This window comes from Myodes glareolus, chromosome 14, assembly GCF_982192425.1.
Source record: "Myodes glareolus chromosome 14, mMyoGla1.1, whole genome shotgun sequence".
Lineage (NCBI taxonomy): Eukaryota > Metazoa > Chordata > Mammalia > Rodentia > Cricetidae > Myodes > Myodes glareolus.
The window spans coordinates 78,620,111-78,637,759 of record NC_142039.1 but is presented as its reverse complement, the minus strand read 5'-3'; the positions used below and the strand labels follow the sequence as shown (position 1 = coordinate 78,637,759).

The 17,649-nt window shown below is 42.5% G+C and overlaps 1 protein-coding gene across 1 annotated transcript; it reads left to right on the top strand.

The window, feature by feature from the left end:
• Positions 1-5,749: 5,749 nt before the first annotated feature.
• LOC125408934 (putative serine protease 47) lies at positions 5,750-17,363 on the top strand. Its single transcript, XM_085699658.2, has 5 exons — positions 5,750-6,435; positions 7,334-7,496; positions 10,947-11,224; positions 13,015-13,178; positions 14,221-17,363. The coding sequence occupies exons 1-5, from the start codon at positions 6,195-6,197 to the stop codon at positions 14,536-14,538; spliced, it is 1,164 nt and encodes a 387-aa protein (XP_085555784.2). The 5' UTR covers positions 5,750-6,194; the 3' UTR covers positions 14,539-17,363.
• The last annotated feature ends 286 nt before the right edge of the window (positions 17,364-17,649 follow it).

The following is a 17,649-nucleotide window of genomic DNA, read 5'->3' as shown; positions in this document are numbered from 1 at the left end:
TTTTAATTGTGGTAGAATAGGACATCTGAGAAGGGATTGTAGTCAAGGAATTCCTAGGAATAATATCTCCTCTGAGAATGGCAAGAATAGGAGGACTCAGCCTTCAGGTATATGTAGAAGGTATGACAAAGGCCGACATTGGAATAATGAATGCAGATTAACAAAAGACAGACAAGGCAACCCAATACCATCAGGAAACTCCTTGAGAGGTCTCTTGCAGGCCCCCAAGTCAAAAGTGGTCCAATCATTCCCAGTAACTGTGGAAGACATGTCTCACCAGGAAAATTTAAAAATCTATAGCCTTCTGTAAAAGATCACACTGTTCTGGATGACAGAATAAACATTGAGGGTAAATCAAAAATTCTAATAGGAAATAGGAAACATATATTCTGGAAGACTTCTATAAATGATCAAAGACCAAAGCTAAGAGTACATATAAAAGGCATTGTAATTGTGGGTTTGATAGACATGGGTGCAAACCTGAGTATCATTACTCCAGAATCTTCGCATTCAAATTGGCCTCTTCAAGAGGCAGATGTTCAATTACTAGGAATCTGAACCGTATCTCAAGTGAAACAAAGCACAAGATAGGTTGAATGCATAGAACCAGAAGGACAGAGAGGAAAACTGAGGCCATATGTGGCTAATATTGCAGTAAATTTATGGGGCCGTGACCTGCTACAGCAATGGAATACCCAGATTAACATTCCTGCAGTCCCAGACTCATATTTCTGGGAAGGATATTATAAGGTACGATACACAAAGGTCACCAGCCATTCAGGCTGTACAAGAACACAAGACAACTAGCAAACCTTTAGAGGTACTAATAACCCTACCTTTAAAATGGTTAACTGAGAAACCAATTTGGGTTAAACAGTGGCTGTTAACAGAAAAGAAACTGCAGGCTTTAGAACAGCTGGTACTGGAGCAACTAGATGCTCACCATATTGAAAAATCAACCAGCCCTTGGAATTCTGTATTTGTTGTTAAAAAAGAAATCTGGTAAATGGAGAATGGTGATAGATCTGAGAGCTGTCAACAAGATAATTCAACCTATGGGCCCTCTACAATCAGCAGTTCCTCTGACTTCTCTATTACCAAAAGGATGACCTCTTTCTGTTATTGATTTAAAAGTTTGGTTTTTCACTATACCTTTACAAGAAAAGAACAGAGAAAAATTTGCCTTCACAGTGCCTACTTATAATAATTCTCAGCATAATAGAAGATATCAGTAGACCGCCCTTCCACAGGGAATGCTCAATAGCTTCACCCTATGCCAATATGTTGCAAGTTGGCCATTAGAAATAATATGTAAAAAATTTCCTCAAGCTATAACTTACTATTACATGGATATTTTGTTAATCAGATATTTTGTTATCTGATTCAAACATAGATGCTTTAGAAAGAATGTTTGAAGAGGCAAAGAAAGTTTTGCTAAAATAGAGATTACAAATTGCTCCTGAAAAAATACAGAGAGGAGATTCTGTCAAATACCTAGGTTATAGAATAGGTTTACAGAAAATTAGAACACAAAAGGCACAAATTAGGAGAGACCAGTTACAGACTCTTAATGACTTTCAAAGATTATTAGGAGACATTTTCAGTCTGTGACTGGCTATTGTGATAACACCTGATCTAATAATTCAGTTAAGCAAGACCTTAGATGGTGATAAAGACTTGAATAGTCCCAGATAATTAACAGATGAAGCAGAAAAAGAACTGACAATGGTTGAGGAGAAATTGCAGGAGGCGCATGTGGATAGAATGAGTCCAAATCTTATTTGTATTCTAGTTGTATTGCATTCCAGAACTTCCCCTACAGAAATTTTAATGCAGAGGGACAATGTTATCTTAGAATGGATCTTTTTGCCACATAAACCAAGTAAAAAAAATTAAAAACTTATGTGGAAAATGTCTCTGAATTAATTATAAAAGGTAAATTGAGACTTCATCAATTAGTAGGTATATATCCAGCAGAGAATATAGTGCCTTTTACTACTGATGAAATAAAAAAAGTTATGGGAAGACAATGAACCATGACAAAGATATTGTGCTAATTTGGGGGGAGAAATTAATAGCAACTATCAAACTCGATAGACTTAACCTTATAAAAAGAACTTCTTGGATTCTTCCCGGAATAGTACATAATGCTCCAATAACTGGTGCCCATACATTTTATACTGATGCAAATAAATCAGGGGAGACAGGATTTCTCAGTAGCTGTGGAGTCAGTCTGGAACTCACTCTGTAGATCAGGCTGTCCTCAAACTCACAGAGAGCCACCTGCCTCTGCCTCCCAAGTGCTGGGATTAAAGGTGTGTACCACCACCACCCGGCTCAGTCTGCTTTCTTATAGAACCCGAGACCACTATCCCCACCCTCACCCTACCTCCAGGGGACTGGGCCCTCCCCCATCAATCACTAATTAAAAAAAATACACTACAGGCTTGGCTACAACCCAATTTTATGAAAATATTTTCTCAACTAAAATTCCCTCTCAGATGACTTAAGCTTGTGTCAAGTTGACATAAAAATATTCAACACACCCTGATACTAGGATATCAGCTATAACTGATATATAGCAATGTATTTGGGTCATTAGGGTGTCCAGAAGGGCCCCATACACAGTAGTGTATGGGGTGTTGACATGGGGTGGGGTGTTGACATGGGGTGGGGTATCCAACTGGACTTGATACCTAGCAGTGTACTCTGGGGAGGCAAGTAAGTAAACACCAGAATGCACATGTTAGTTGATGTTCTCTAAAGTAATAGAATTGATAGAATGAATAAATATATACATAGGTATATCTGTTATAAAATGTTTTTACTTTTTTCTCTTATTGAAAATAGATTCCCTTCTCACATAATATGTCCTGATCAGGATTTTCCCTCCCTCCACTCATCCCAGTCCCTCCTTCCCCTCCCCTCCCATTCCATTCAACTTTTTTTCTGTCTCTCATCAGAAAACAAACAGGCTTCTATGGGGCAACAGTAAAACAAAATAAAATATATTAAGACAAAACAAAACCAATACATCAGAATTGAACAAAACAAACAAACAGAAGGAAAAGAGTCCAAGAGAAGGCATAAGAAACAGGCCCACTCAGGAATCCTATAAAAGTACTAAACTGGAAGCCGCAATACATAGGCAAAGGACCTGTAGGGCAAAACAAGAAGAGGAAGAACTATAAATAAGATAGAGCAAAACTAAAATTTTAAAAATTAAAGGAAAAGCCCTAACATAACATTATGAGACAAGGAGCCCCCAAAGATTCCATTGAGTTCATTTTCTTTGGCCATATAGTGCTTGCCATGCAGTCTACCCTTAAAAGTAGTTTGTTTTCCCATAAGACATCCTTGGAAGGAACTAAAGTTTCATTTTCAAGCAGTTATCACTTGAATGGCTTCTGGGTTAGGGTGGGTACATGCATCTATTTCTTTCAGCTCTAAGACACCAACTGGTGCAGACCCATGCATGCCTTTTGCATGTTCCCTCAATCTCTGTGAGTTCATATGTGCATCGATCATGTTGACAGAGAGCTCCTTGTCTTCTTGGTGCGCTCTAACCCCTCCAGATCTTACACTCTTTACTCCTCTTCTGTAGGGTTCCTTGAGCTTTGAGGGAAGGGATATAATGGAGACCTCCAACTTCGGGCTGAGCATTCCATGGTTTCTCATTCATTGAATAATGTCTGGCTTTGAGTCTCTGTTATCATCTGCTAAGGAGGAAGCTTCTCTGATGTGGACTGAACAGAGCACTGATCTTCTTTCCTGGCTGGAGTCTGTATTACTGTGTGTATGTGCATAATGAACAGGGGATTAGACTGGCTTACAGAATGTGGTCTGAGTGCTCCAACAATGACTGCCTTGCATGGAGAGGTCAAAAATCTGGTTGTTCGGTTCTTGAGACTGAGTTTCTCAGCAGTCCAAATCAGATGCTAAAGCTCCAAAGTATTCTTGGAGAGCTGATGATCCTCTATCTATGTTGGAATCCTAAAGATGTTGTCTCTAATACTGGTGGCAGTAATAGGATAGATGGACTTGCTGGCTAGAGTGAGGGGAAAAACGACATAAAGCAAAAATTCCTTTTTCCACGTCCATACGAACTACCACCAGAAGGTGGGCCCAAATTTAGGGTTGTTGTCCTGCTTCTAATACTCTAAGAAAAGCCCTTAAAAATTCTGGTCAGTGATGATGCATGCTTTTAATATCAGTACTAGGGAGGCAGAGGTATACAGATCTCTGAGTTCAAAGTCATCCTGGTCTACAGAGCAAGTTTTAGAATGGCTAGGGCTACATAGAGAAACCCTGTCTCAATAAAATCAACCAACCAACAAACAAACAAAAAATAAAAGGAAAGAAAGAAGAGAAAAGAAAAGAAAAGAAAAGAAAAAAGAACTCACAGGAGTTGTCAGCAGCTTGTGTTTAGTTGGTTCCAGATGTAGTCAAATTGACAATCAAGACTATCCATCCTAGACCAGTACTTACCAAGGTGGGACATTCAGGGGAATCCAGTGTCAGTGGCCTAACTACTTTTAGTGTATATTAGAATAATCAAGGGGAGCTAGAGCAGACATGACGATGAGAAGTATATTTAGGATGACATGTACACTACATCAGGCCGTCCATGATACCCAGTCAGCACACCAAAACCACTGTTGTTTGAGTTCAGGCACTGGTGGATATCTGCCACCAAACCTGAACTTAGGGATCAGGCCATGCAGGATACCTATTCCTCACACCACCAAAATATACTACGGTTGTTCAGGCCTTGCTAAAAAAATCATGTGACCTGCTTCCCACATACAATGTTAAGACTCAAACCTTACTGGACAGACTTGTCCCTGACTGCCATCTTACAAAGACTTGTAGGTATCAGGCTTTGCTGGATAGCTCCTCTATGTTCTACTACCTGAATGTTGCAGGGAAATGTCTACTTGGCCCAGGCCAAAGGTCAGCACATGGTCGGGAGAATGTCTACAGCTCAATTTAGAGATATAGCTAGGAAGTCTCTAGGATCTGACTGACAGTGGTCAGATCTACATTAAGGACTGAAGGCATACGCTGCTTGTTTATTCCCAGCCCCCCAGCCCCAAAATAAGCGCACAGAAAATGTATTAATTAAAACACTGCTTGGCCTACTAGCATATTTCTAGCTAGCTCTTATATCTTAAATTAACCCATTTCTATTAATCTGTGTATCGCCACGTAGTTGTGGTCTACCTGTAAGATTCTGTACGCCATCCAGCATTTGTTTCCTGCAGGGGCTACATGGCTTCTACTTGACTCTGCATATTCTCTCTATATATATCTTTTTCAACCTGGTTATATTCCCTTAAGCCTTTGACTGAAAACAGCTTCTTTATTAACTGATGGCAATAAAACATATTTACAGCATACAGAGGGGAATCCCACATTGAAGGGTCTCAATTTATTTACATTATATCCTCCTCCCCAAGGCAGTGATAAGTAGAAGTTCCTATAGTCCGATTTATGTGATGAAGACTGATATGGTAAATGTGAAATGGTGTGTTCTCACGTAAGTTCAGACCACATATGGGATAAGAAGGGATATGTCTTTGAGATTCAGATGCCTACAACCACTATAAAGAAAATTTGCTGATTAATAAAATACTGTGAAATTATATATCTCATTGCATGCTTGCAATTTGATGACTAGAAATGATACTTTCATGTTTTATTTTCCTGATAATTAATTACATTTTCCCTCTGTGTGGATCTTTTAATTCCTCATCCTCCCACAAATTAACTTTCTCTACATGTATGGGGTGTATGGGGATGTCCTAGTGAACCCCCGAGCTTCCCCCATCACTCTACTTAAACTATTGAGCTACACCCCAGCCTGAATTTCCCTTTCATATCATTTCCTATTTTCTGTGGTTGTACTCCATGTCTTTTGTTCATTGCTGCGTGGGAACTTTCCATTGTACTGTTGCTGACTACACTACACATGGGTTAGAGGCTGGTAATTGCAGGAATTAGAGCAAGGGGCACTATGGTCTTGGAGGAGTTCTGATTGGGTGACAGCGGGAAGGAAAGCCGAATGGGGGCAGGGCTTGGAGGCCAATCTCAAGGCAAGGTCAAGAACTGTCCCAGCAGGGGTCAGGACCGGATGCCAGAGTGGGGTTAGGCTCAGGTCAGGGCCAACTTCCCTATAGGTCCTGGAATCTGGGATGGGCACTAGGGTGGTGAGGGTCGCCTGTGGGCCCAGTCCTCTATTCTTGTCCCTGATACTTCTGCTACCCCTGAGCCTCAAGGCTGGCTCTGTTCTGAAGTCTAGTGTCCCCAGCTCCTCAAAGTTGTCTGGGGTAGCACCATGGAGAGCGGGGCCACAGCAAGGCTGGGAACCGTTGACCAGCGGGCACCAGGATTCTATGAGTGGAGCAGAAGGTTCGTTTGAAAGCCAGTGGGCAGGTGAGAGGTGGAGGCCACAAAGGCCACGCAAGGCACCGGAAGTAGTGTACGCCTTTTGCTTTCTTTTTAGAACCAGGTGGTCCCAAAGAAAATATCAATCAAGGGGGCTTAGGTTCCCTTCCGATACTGACTCTTTCCTTCCTAGAGTCTGGTGTGGTGCCGTGGAACCAAGGTGGTGTCCAGGGCTGACCCAGTGGTAGTGACAGAAAGCATGGGTTACTAAGAGTGGGGGCAAAGGGAACAAAGCTCCCTGAGATTTCGGATGCTGATTCCTGGGAGAAGATAATCTTGTAAAGATCTGGGTTCAGTAATCCCCTCCCAGATGAATCATAGAAACAATTATCATTATCGGCCTCACTCGGTCTCCATTTAGAAATGTAAAGCCACTTGTTCCAGGTCACTCCTCAGCACCACAAAGTCCTGCCAGCAGCTCTCTCTCCCTTGGATATTGGGCAGATTGAATTAGGGACAGTCACTGAGAAGTCATTACCTTGAATAACTAATATCAGTAACCTATGAGACTTCTAGTCTTGTGATCTAAAAAGTAAGCACAGAGCTGTGTTATTTGAGAAAACAAAGTCATAAAACCTCCCTTCTGGCCACTTGCTTGTGAGCCTATTCACTTAAGGATAGGCTGCTGTGGCCAACCTTTTGTTTGCTTCACCCCATCTTTCCAGACTCCTGAGCTCTTGCTCCCACAGAACCTGTCAGTGGAGTTTTTCATGTCCCAGGTGGTGGCCAGTGAAAGCAGAGACCAGGGTGGCCCCAAAATCACTTACACAGGTTATTTTTTGCCATGATCTTCTAATCTGTGAAGTGGAGGAAGGTCTTCCCTAGGGACTTATTCTGCCTCTCAGGAATTGTGTCTCTAACAAATTGCACGGGGGTGTCTCCACAGTTTGTGGGAAGCCGAAGATTGTTGGGAAAGTGTTTGGTGGCCGGGATACATTGGCTGGCCAGTGGCCATGGCAGGCCAGCCTGCTGTACCGGGGCTTGCATCTCTGTGGAGCTGTCCTCATTGATTCCCACTGGCTCGTTTCCACAGCCCACTGCTTTCAAAAGTGAGTTTGCCTTGTCTGGAGCTCCCGGAGAGGGACTGGGTGGTGATAAAGATGCAGGATGAGAGGAGGAAGTTAGAGATAGCTTGCCTTTCTCCTCTGGGCTTTTCTCTGGGGCAGTCTACTTCCACCAGCAGTCCTCTCTGCCTGGATTAGCCCGATATGCTATCAAAACTTCCTTGATCTGTCCTGGTTCTCATTATATTTAATTCTCAGCTTCTGTAGGGAAGCTATACTCCCGCTCTGTGCCTGCCAACTCACACAGATGTTTCCCAAGAGGACTGGCCATGCTTTGTTGTCTACCTGGAGACTTCATCTTATTTCATGGTCCCTTTCTCTTCTGTGAGTCAGATTCTAGAAAAGGACCACATATGACCAATGTAATTTCTTATGTTTGTAAAACTAAGCCCTGGGACAAACTATGGTCATGCCTATGCCATATCAGGCTATATGGATGGAAAGTGCTGGAGCCCCAACATGAACAACTGCTATGGACAGTCAGGAGCCAATCTCCTCTGGCTTTCTGGAGTATGAAAGAGGGCCTAGCTTATGATAAGACATGGAGGAACCCAGAGGGAATGGGTGCTATACAGTCCAGATCAGGGAATTGAAACTTAGCTTTTGGGCTTTGAGGTTCCAGCTTAATCCTGCTGGCACAGACTTTGTGCTGCATTCACCTGAGACCCTTTAGAAAACAGAATGTAGAGATCCAAGGTCAAGGTTTCTTTTCTCTCAGAAGAAACAAGTTTCAATCAGTATGATACAGGTGAGACATGCCAAACAATATGAAGAGGGTAGCCCTGAGGAACATAAATCTACAAAGATGCTGCAATCTTGAAGGAATGAAAGGAGCTACAGGGGCTACCAGAAGGGAGGAACTGAGTATGTGGAGCTGGTGAGGATCCTCCTAGTGTGGGAGCTGTGGGGAAGAAAGCTGATAAATAGGCTGTTTACTCAGTCCTAGTCAGGAACAAGAAGGAAAGCTCCCCTTTGGTGCACTGATGTGTGCACTTAACAAGTCATTTGTGAGTGCTTCATATCAGGTGGAGAAGCAGTCCTTGGTAAGGGGGCAGGAAAATATGCTAGATTTCCATCACTGTGACCAAACAATCCAGAAAATGAACAAAAAGAAGAAGGATTATCTTGACTCATGGTTTCAGTCCAAAGTTAGTTGCCCTGTTTCTTTGATTATATACACAGTTCATCACAGCAAGAACATTTGCAGATGAGGCCTGATCACCTCATGGTAGCTAGGAAACAAAAATAATGAAAAGAAGTGAGGGGCCCTTCAAGGAATTTCTCCAAATGACATAGCTTCTTTTCACTAGGCCTCACCTTTGAAATGTTTCACTCTTTTTGGATAGCACCACAGGTTGATGACTATGCCTTTAGTTATTGCCTTACTCCTAAGCCAATAACATTTAAGATTTAAATCACAAAACTCGGATTCAGCCATAGTTTTTCTTAAGTAAAAATTTAAAAGGTTTGATTTGAAGATTCTATTAGGGACTCTTCCAGTGCTGAAATTCTTTGTTCCTCCAATTCTAAGATATAATGGAGAATACTTTGTCATGAGGTTTGAGTAGAATATCCATAATCCTGGAGAAAGAAGGCTCCTATCTTAGTTACTTTTCTATTGCCATGATGAGACATCATGACCAAGGCAACTTATAAAAGAAAATGTTTACTGGGGCTCACTGTTTCAGAGGGTTTGAGTTCATGACCATTATGACAAGGAATATGGCAGCAGGCAGGCATGGTGCTGGAGCAGTACCATGTAGCTGATAGCTTAAATATTTATCCACATGTACAAAGTGGAGAAATAGATATATCTGAGAATGGATTAGGCTTTTGAAACCTCAAAACTCACTGCCCTCCAAGTGACACATGTCCTCTTTCAAGGCCACATCTCCTAATCCTTTCCTAGCAGGTCTACCAACTAAGGATCCAACATTCAAACATATGAGCCTATGGAGGTCATTCTCATTTAAAGTATCGCATTCTACTCCCTGACCCCCTTAGGCTGTGGTCATATTATAATACAAAAATGCATTTAGCACAACTTCAGAAATTTCCAAGTCTTTTGGTCTCAACACCATTTCAAAGTGCAAAGTCTCTTATGAGATTCAGAACAATCTATTAGTTGTTACACCTATAAGATAAAAAAAGCAAATTACATTCTTCCAACATACAATGGTATTACAATATACATTACCATTCAAAAAGGAAGGAACAGAACTACAGTGAGGAAATAATGGACCAATGCAGGATGGAAACTCAGCAGGTTAAACTCCAAATCATGAAGCTCCATGTCCAGTGTCAAATGACTTACATGGTTCTATCCTTCCAGCTTTTCTGACTGCAACATAACTTTTCTTTTTTGGATTGGTTCAACTCCCCTTGACAGGTATTCTACAGTTGCAGTTCTAGCACCTCCCATATTCTGAGGTCTCCAGCACAATCCAGGCTTCACCTTCACACCTTCACACAATGGCCTCACTGGGCTTCCTTGCAGGGAAACTTTTCTTAACAGAGAAAGATTCCACAAACCTTTTACTCCTGTATCCTCCATGACTCTAAAGTCAGAACTACATAGCTGATGCCACCAAATTATGCTTGCTGTTTAGGATAAAACTTGACTCCCTCAAATTACATTTACATAAGCCTTGATTTGTTGTTGCTCTTTGGGAACAAATAATTCCTTAGACCTTTTCTTTTTACAAGTTGCAGGAATAGCTGCGTGAGGTCTTACCCTGAGGACACCATTCCCTTTACCACCCTCCCCTTAGTCTCTTTATCTCTTTCAGTGTAAATCAAGTCTCCAATATTAAATTTCCTGGTGTTCCTTTTCTCTTTAAGTTTACATTTTTTTTCCTACTTGCTCTTTTTCAATAAAACCAACTTGACCAGGTCTGTGACAGCAATAGCCCATTCCCTAATATCAAATTCTGTCTTAGTTATATTTCTATTGCCATGATGAGATACTGTGTCCAAAGCAGTTTAGGAAATGTTTATTGAGACTCCCTATTATAGGGAATTAGAATCTGTGATCATCATTGCAGGGAGCACAGCAGCAGGCAGGCAGACATGGCACTAGAGCAGTACCTGAGAGCGTACATTTTATCTTCAGGCACACGGAAGAAATTGGGATGCAATTAGAAATTACTTGGGCTTTTAAAACCTCAAAGCCATCCCAGTGGCACACCTCCTCCAACAACAGCACATCTTCTAATACTTCCCAAACAGTTCTACCAATTAGGTACCAAGCACTCAGATGTATGAACCTGTGGAGGTCATTCTCATTCCACCCCCTACAACACTTGACTGTCAGAAGGGAGAGACCATCCTGCATGGAATCAGGGCAGAGTGGCCAGTGATAAGTGAGGTTTCAGGAACACGGGGTTATCCTCCCACTGAGAGATGATGGTGATGATGGACTCCTTTATCTTTCAGCAAATCCCAGGCCCCAGAGGACTATCAGGTTCTGTTGGGGAATACTCAGCTATACAAGAAAACACAACACACTCAGAAGATGTCTGTGAATCGTATCATCAAACACCCAGACTTTGAGAAGTTTCATTCCTTTGGGAGTGACATTGCAATGCTGCAGCTGCGTCTGCCCGTGAACTTCACATCCTATGTTGTGCCTGCCTGCCTCCCACCTAAAGATGCACAGCTCCACAACCACACATCCTGTTGGATAACTGGATGGGGAATGCTTTCTGAAGACAGTAAGGGAAAGGGAAGTTGGAGAGGGAGTGAAGGCAGGAAAAGGAGGAGGACAAGAGGTGCATGGGGAGGAAGGAAAAGGTCTCAGCTGGCATGACATGAGAAGGCCATTATAGAGTCCTTCTAACCCTTAAAGTGTGAAGAGTCCATAGTCACAAACCTCCCTGCAGTCCAGGTTCTGAAGGTGGGGAACTATTGACATTTGCCATTTAGAATCTAGGCTCTTTGAATATTAATTGTCTTTTTATACTAAGATTTCAATCAATCATGGATCTGAGGTGATTTGATTAAACTCAAAGGTCATGTGTAGAGGCTAGTCCATTCCATGTTAAACAAGTTTCCAGCACTGTAGCAAAATACCTGATGTAATCAGTCTTAAAAGGTAAAGTTGATTTTAGCTCACAGGTCTAGCTCAGAGCTTCCAGACCATGATAATTTGGCCCTTTTGTTTTGGACCTGTGGTGAAGAAGCACATTGTGGTAAGGAAATGTGTGGTAGAATAATGATGCATACCTTATGGTGGTCAGGAAGCAAATAAAGAGGAAGAACAGAGGCCAGTATACTACTATCTTCTTAACAGACACACATGTCTAATGACCTGACTTCCTACCACTAGGCTCTACCTCTTCCTAGTAGGATATTCAGTTACCAATAGTGTCACAGGCTGAGGACAAGGCCTCAAACACATTGACCTGAATACTTAATATCCAAGTATAACACAGGTAATTACCAAATATCTTGGGAGTGCTTGAGTAAAATGGAAAGTCACATGTGATTTGAGACCATTGAGAATACATGATTAAGTGAGAACTATTGCAGCTCTAAAGTGTTTAAACTCACTTAATCTCAACTGGCTTTATCCTGTTTTTACAGTCTTGTCAGATGAACTACATAATGAAGAAATAATTTTGGTTTTATTTGCTTGTTTGTTTGTTTCTGGTATTGAGGATTGGTCCCAGTGCCTTGTACATACTGGAAAAGGCTCTATCAGTGAGCCATCAAGATCCCCTAGCTTTTATTACTTTAGATTGAAATGTATGCAGAGTCATGCCCGGAAATATTTTTTTTAAAGATTTATTTATCATGTATACAACATTCTGCCTCCATGTATACCTGCATGCCAGAAGAGGGCACCAGATCTCATTACAGATGGTTGCGAGCCACCATGTGGTTGCTGGGAATTGAACTCAGGACCTCTGGAAAAGCAGCCAGTGCTCTTAACCACTGAGCCATCTCTCCAGCCCCAAACTTTTTTTTTCCCGATGATTGATAGCTATCTACTAGCAATCGCTTATTGCAAATCGCTCAGAGGTTAAGAGCACTGACTGCTCTTCCAGAGGTCCTGAGTTCAATTCCCAGCAACCACATGGTGGCTCCCAACCATCTGTAATGAGATCTGGTGCCCTCTTCTGACCTGCAAGTATTCATGCAAGCAGAACACTGTATATGTAATAAATAAATAAATCTTTAAAAAAAATGAGTGGGTGTGTGGGTGAGCGGGTGGATAAAGACATAGGATAAAGATTAGTGATAAAGGTTGCTTAACATTGGACACAGTGTGTTAGTAGGATTTGCCTCTTTATATAGTAGATTTGTGATCTGTTGCTGTGAGAGAGATGAGGAAGGCAAGTGGGAGTTTCTGAGAAAAAGGAGAGAAGTTCATGAGAAGTAGGTAGAAGATGGAAACAGAATTTGACACTGAGATGTCCTATGGTGAGCATCAGTCAGAGTAGCCTGGACTTTCCCAGCTAAGTCACAGTGTCCGTCACTGACCTCCTCCTTATTTTCACAGCAAAACTGTTACCACCCTTCTCTCTGCAAGAGGGCGAAGTGGGCATCATTGAGAATGAGTTCTGCAATGCGTTATATGGGCGAAGACCAGGCCAAAACAAGGACTATGTGCATGAGGAAATGCTGTGTGCCGGGGGCCTCTCCACAGGAAAGTCCATCTGCCGGGTGAGTAAGGCAGTCATGGGTTTTCCCCATGCCTATTCTATCTCAGTTCTTCCAGGAGTGGCTGTATTGTCCTCTAGTCCTTGTGGAGACTCCCACACTTCTTGTTTCATTACCTCTACTTGTTTTCCTTGGGTTCATGCCTCAAAATAGTCTCCTTGAGGATAGCTTTAGCAAATCCTAACATCAATTTTTGTTGCATATCTTATACTTTTTATTGAGGCATAACATATACACAAATATGCAATTTGTAAGTAAACAGTTTGGTAATGTTTTCAGTGCTGATTTAGTATGCTTCTGGTACCCATCTCCCTTTCTTGCCACTAAGTGCATTTTGTATGTTCTTTGTTATATGCTGTCTTCTGTGATGTTTCATTTAAGTTTCTCACTTTGTTGTTGGGTTGTCAGTTTCTTATGGGAAGTCTTTATATGGTATAGAAGTAAATTCACAATTGGACATAATGGATTTTCTGGGGAGACTGTCCCAGAGAAGGAAAATAGTTGATCTGAAGTGAAGTGGCACAACCAGGGCCCAGATGTCTGGATTCTGATGCATTCCTCATCTCTGCAGGTTTCTGACTCCTGAGCTGACATAGTCCCCATTATAAACTAGATTTCCCATGGGATTTTCCTAAAGGGATTTCACAAATGCAGTAACTTTCAGGAGTGTTCTGAAGACTCCTTTGCACAGTGATATAAGCTGTCTTTACCCAGCCAAGGGATGGGCATATTTTTTCAAGAGTTCCAGTTCACAAGTTGAGAAAACAGACCTAACCAAGGTTACCAAAGGCAGAGGAGTTAACTGAATATATTGCATCAGCTCAAGGTTTACAGAGCCAGGACCTACACATAGGTTAGCAGAACTAGCTTTCTTACAAGTTCCTAAACTTTCCCTTCTAGACATGAGGCATGGTAAGCAAAAAGAAGAGTCCATAGGCTTTCAGCTTGTCCTCATCTGTCTGGGCTCTGTAGGATCCTAACATGTAGTTGGTATTTGTGTCCCTAAGCAGATCGCACACTAACTCCTCTCTCTCTCTCTCCTCAGGGTGATTCTGGGGGTCCCCTCATCTGCTACCAAACCAGTTCATGGTTCCTGGTAGGACTGGCTAGTTGGGGCATGGACTGCCGGCATCCCATTTACCCTAGCGTCTTTACCAGGGTCACCTACTTCACTGATTGGATCAACCAAGTCAAGGGACTTACCCCACTTCCAGAATCTGGATCTGTGTCTCCTCACACAGAACTACAACCTATGCCTCTGAGAGCTGCTGGCTCCCCACAAACATGCAGCATCTTCACAGTTGTACAAATCTGGTTCCTGTTGGTATTTATCCCTGAGGCTCAAGACCAGGCCCCAGGGTGAGCACCTGGCCTTTGGGCATTCTTTACTCAGGCTTCCCTAAGCTATAGCCTCCACTCTTTAGTTTACCATCTGAATCTTTTCCTCAGCATATCTGCCCATTCACTGCCACTACTAAAACAAGCCTAGAAAAGCCAAGCAATAAAGCCTCATCCTCCCTCAACTCTGATTGCATATCTTTGTAGGGATCTCATATCCCTTGGTGGCCAGACTTACCCTGGAGTTAGCCATCAGACCTTGAAAGGGAGAAAATGAAACATCACAAGGAAATTCTCCTTTAGGAAAAGGCAAAGAAATGGGGGTTGCCTAATTGGGTAGGAAAGTGGGGGCATGCTTACTACAGGGATACTGAGGAGTAAGGATGCATCCCCGAAAGAGAGAGACATTCCTATGGCCTTGTCCCTGCTGTGAGGAATGCCAAATCCTTCAGAGAAATAGAATTTTACACCTGGCCTTCAAGTACAAGGGAGTAAGAGCCTCTTTCTGGAGGTGGGGCAGCTGCCCTCCTGGGATTTCAAGGAGGAAGAACAAACACACAGAGAACCTGAAAGATTGAAGTGATGTTGTGGGTTTGTGGTGCTAGGATCAGGTCAAAGGAATAGAAACATGACTTGTGGCTAGAAGTCTCAATGAATGTGGGGGACTAGAGCATTAGTTGAAAGCAGATAAAAACTGTTCTAGTAGCTGGATGAAAACTAAACATGAAGTCAACCATGCTCAAGTTTCTACTCTAGGTTAATACTGAACATCATCCTCACCTACTCCCAGGGACCCCATTCTTTCTATGAACCTGGTCCCTAATGTTTGAAGCTCAGACCACACCTGCCTCTGTCCACACTTGATATAACCTTGTCAGTTTGGTTGACCCAGGACTTAGTAATCAAGGAAAAATTAAAACAACAAAAATGGTCTTCTGGGCCCATTCTTTAGGCATTTGTACCAGGCACAGAATACTTATATGGCCAGCAGGAGTTAAGAGGTCTCACAATGCTACTCACCCCAGTCTTTAGAATACTCAATAAACAGGAGAGCTCCTGCTTACCCCAGGTCCATAGGAACCAGACAGCACTTACGAGGTTCAAAACAAATCCTTTCTAATCATGGTGTTGTCTGATGGGTTTGTGTTCACTAGCAGCAGTGTCCTTGTTTTCAATCTTTTGCTGCCTGTGCAATAGGGCTTCCATCACAAAAGGATCTTGTGGAAACTCAAGAACGTATACTACATACAGTCTCAGCCACAGGAGATGGACTATAGAGTACTTGTCTATCACAAAAAGCCCAAGTTTGATCCCTAGTGCTGCATAAACAAGGTATGATGACAAACACCTGTTATCCCAGGAGTTAAGAGGCAGAATCAGGAAGATCAGATGTTCAAGACCATTCTCAGCTGTACAATAAGTTCCAAATGAGCCTGAGATGCATAAAAGCATACCTTAACACCTCCCCCAATACACACATAAGAAACCACACACACACACACACACACACACACACACACACACAAGAGTATCTTGAAGACTTTTTTTTTGGAAGATCCTGCATCTGACCACAGCTCCACTTCTGAGGTACTGCTACAATTGGTTGTACAACTATATTCATATTAGACTTTGCTGCTTCAAGGTCTATGAAATTAAGAACTCAAACACTTCACTTAATAACAAGCTTGGTTATGGGGTCTGAGATGCCAGTTAACAAGTTCTCCTTTTCATTGAGGGCTCTAAAGTCTGGGGAAGAGTTAGCCTGACAGTGGTGTGGTTCATATATATTCTTCAGTAAGGGAAGCTCAGGTGACTCAGTGTGGATTATAAGCTTCTTCACTGGCCCTACAGTTACCATGATGCCCCCAGACTAGCTGGACTCAGGAAACCTGGGTGCCATTGGGCCTGGCATGGGCTTTTAAAACCTCAAAAACAAACCCCAATGACACACTTTTTTCAACAAAGCCACATGTCCTAATCATTCTAATCATTTCAGAGTTCCACTTCCTGGTGACTAAGCATTGTAAAATATGAGCCCATGGGAGTCATTCTTATTCAAACCATCACAGTGTCCTTACAGTCTAAACCACTGACCTCAACCTATAAGTAGCCCACTGAAGAACACAACCAAAACTCAGCTCTAGCTCAGCCTAATTCATCTGTTACTTGATACCATCTGAAGTACTCACTATTCATATCATTGTGAGTAAATACAACAGGGAGGGTATCAGTAGTAAGTAGCGGAACAGAATCCCAGAGACTTCTTGAGAGGGCTTGAACACATGTAGGCTTGTCATAGTGAGAAGACCCCCGCCCGTCTGCCCTCACAGCTACCCCGCCTGCTTCGAGGAATCTCCTTTGTGGCCAGGTCAAGCTGTTCCCAGGCCAGCATAATCACCCTGAGACTAGATGGGTCTCTGATGATGAGAAAACAGGATACCTATAGTCAGATACTTAGAGGTCAGCCTTCGGCCAACAGGAAGACAAAAGGGAACAGGGAGCCCAGAGTGTGCTGAATGATTCCCATATATTCAAGATAAATAGACAACCCTGTAACCATATATTTCCCTGACCTGCCCCTAACCTGACCCCATCTCTTATCTGAAATATATTTCCCTGACCTGCCCCTAACCTGACCCCATCTCTTATCTGAAATATGTTTCCCTGACTTGCCCCTAACCTAACCCCATCGTTTTATCTGAAATAACCACTGAGAATGCATCCACTTCTGTAAACCCGCTTCTTGCTATATAATCAACCCCGAATTCAGCCCGGCACGCGCAGTCACCCGAAGGCTGTTGCATCCGCCAGGCGCCTGTGTGAATAAACTACCTCTTGCTTTTGCATTCAGTGTGGACTAGTCTTGGTTCTTGGGTGTCGTGGTCCCCGAAGGGAAAACACCCTAGCCGGGAGTCCTTCAATAGACTGTACCTATATTACTGCTGCCTAAACCTCAGATTTCTAGTAAAGCCTTAGTCTGACCTATACTAAGAATGAGCATCAGACATCCACTTAGGGAGATATATGGTATAAGATCAGTAAGCCTGAGGTTGGGCTTGCCAGACACAAGGGTTTCACCAGATGGAAAGACCAGAAAGATCTACGATTTTCCCTGAGCTCCAGGATGATGCTATAG

What these genes read in the sequence shown, in the direction of transcription:
- LOC125408934 (XM_085699658.2), top strand. Translation starts at nt 6,195, where the DNA reads ATGGGCACTAGGGTGGTGAGGGTCGCCTGTGGGCCCAGTCCTCTATTC. An exon ending in GTTTGAAAGCCAGTGGGCAG is followed by an intron (nt 6,436 to 7,333) that starts GTGAGAGGTGGA and finishes GTGTCTCCACAG; the next exon opens with TTTGTGGGAAGCCGAAGATT. An exon ending in ACAGCCCACTGCTTTCAAAA is followed by an intron (nt 7,497 to 10,946) that starts GTGAGTTTGCCT and finishes TTTATCTTTCAG; the next exon opens with CAAATCCCAGGCCCCAGAGG.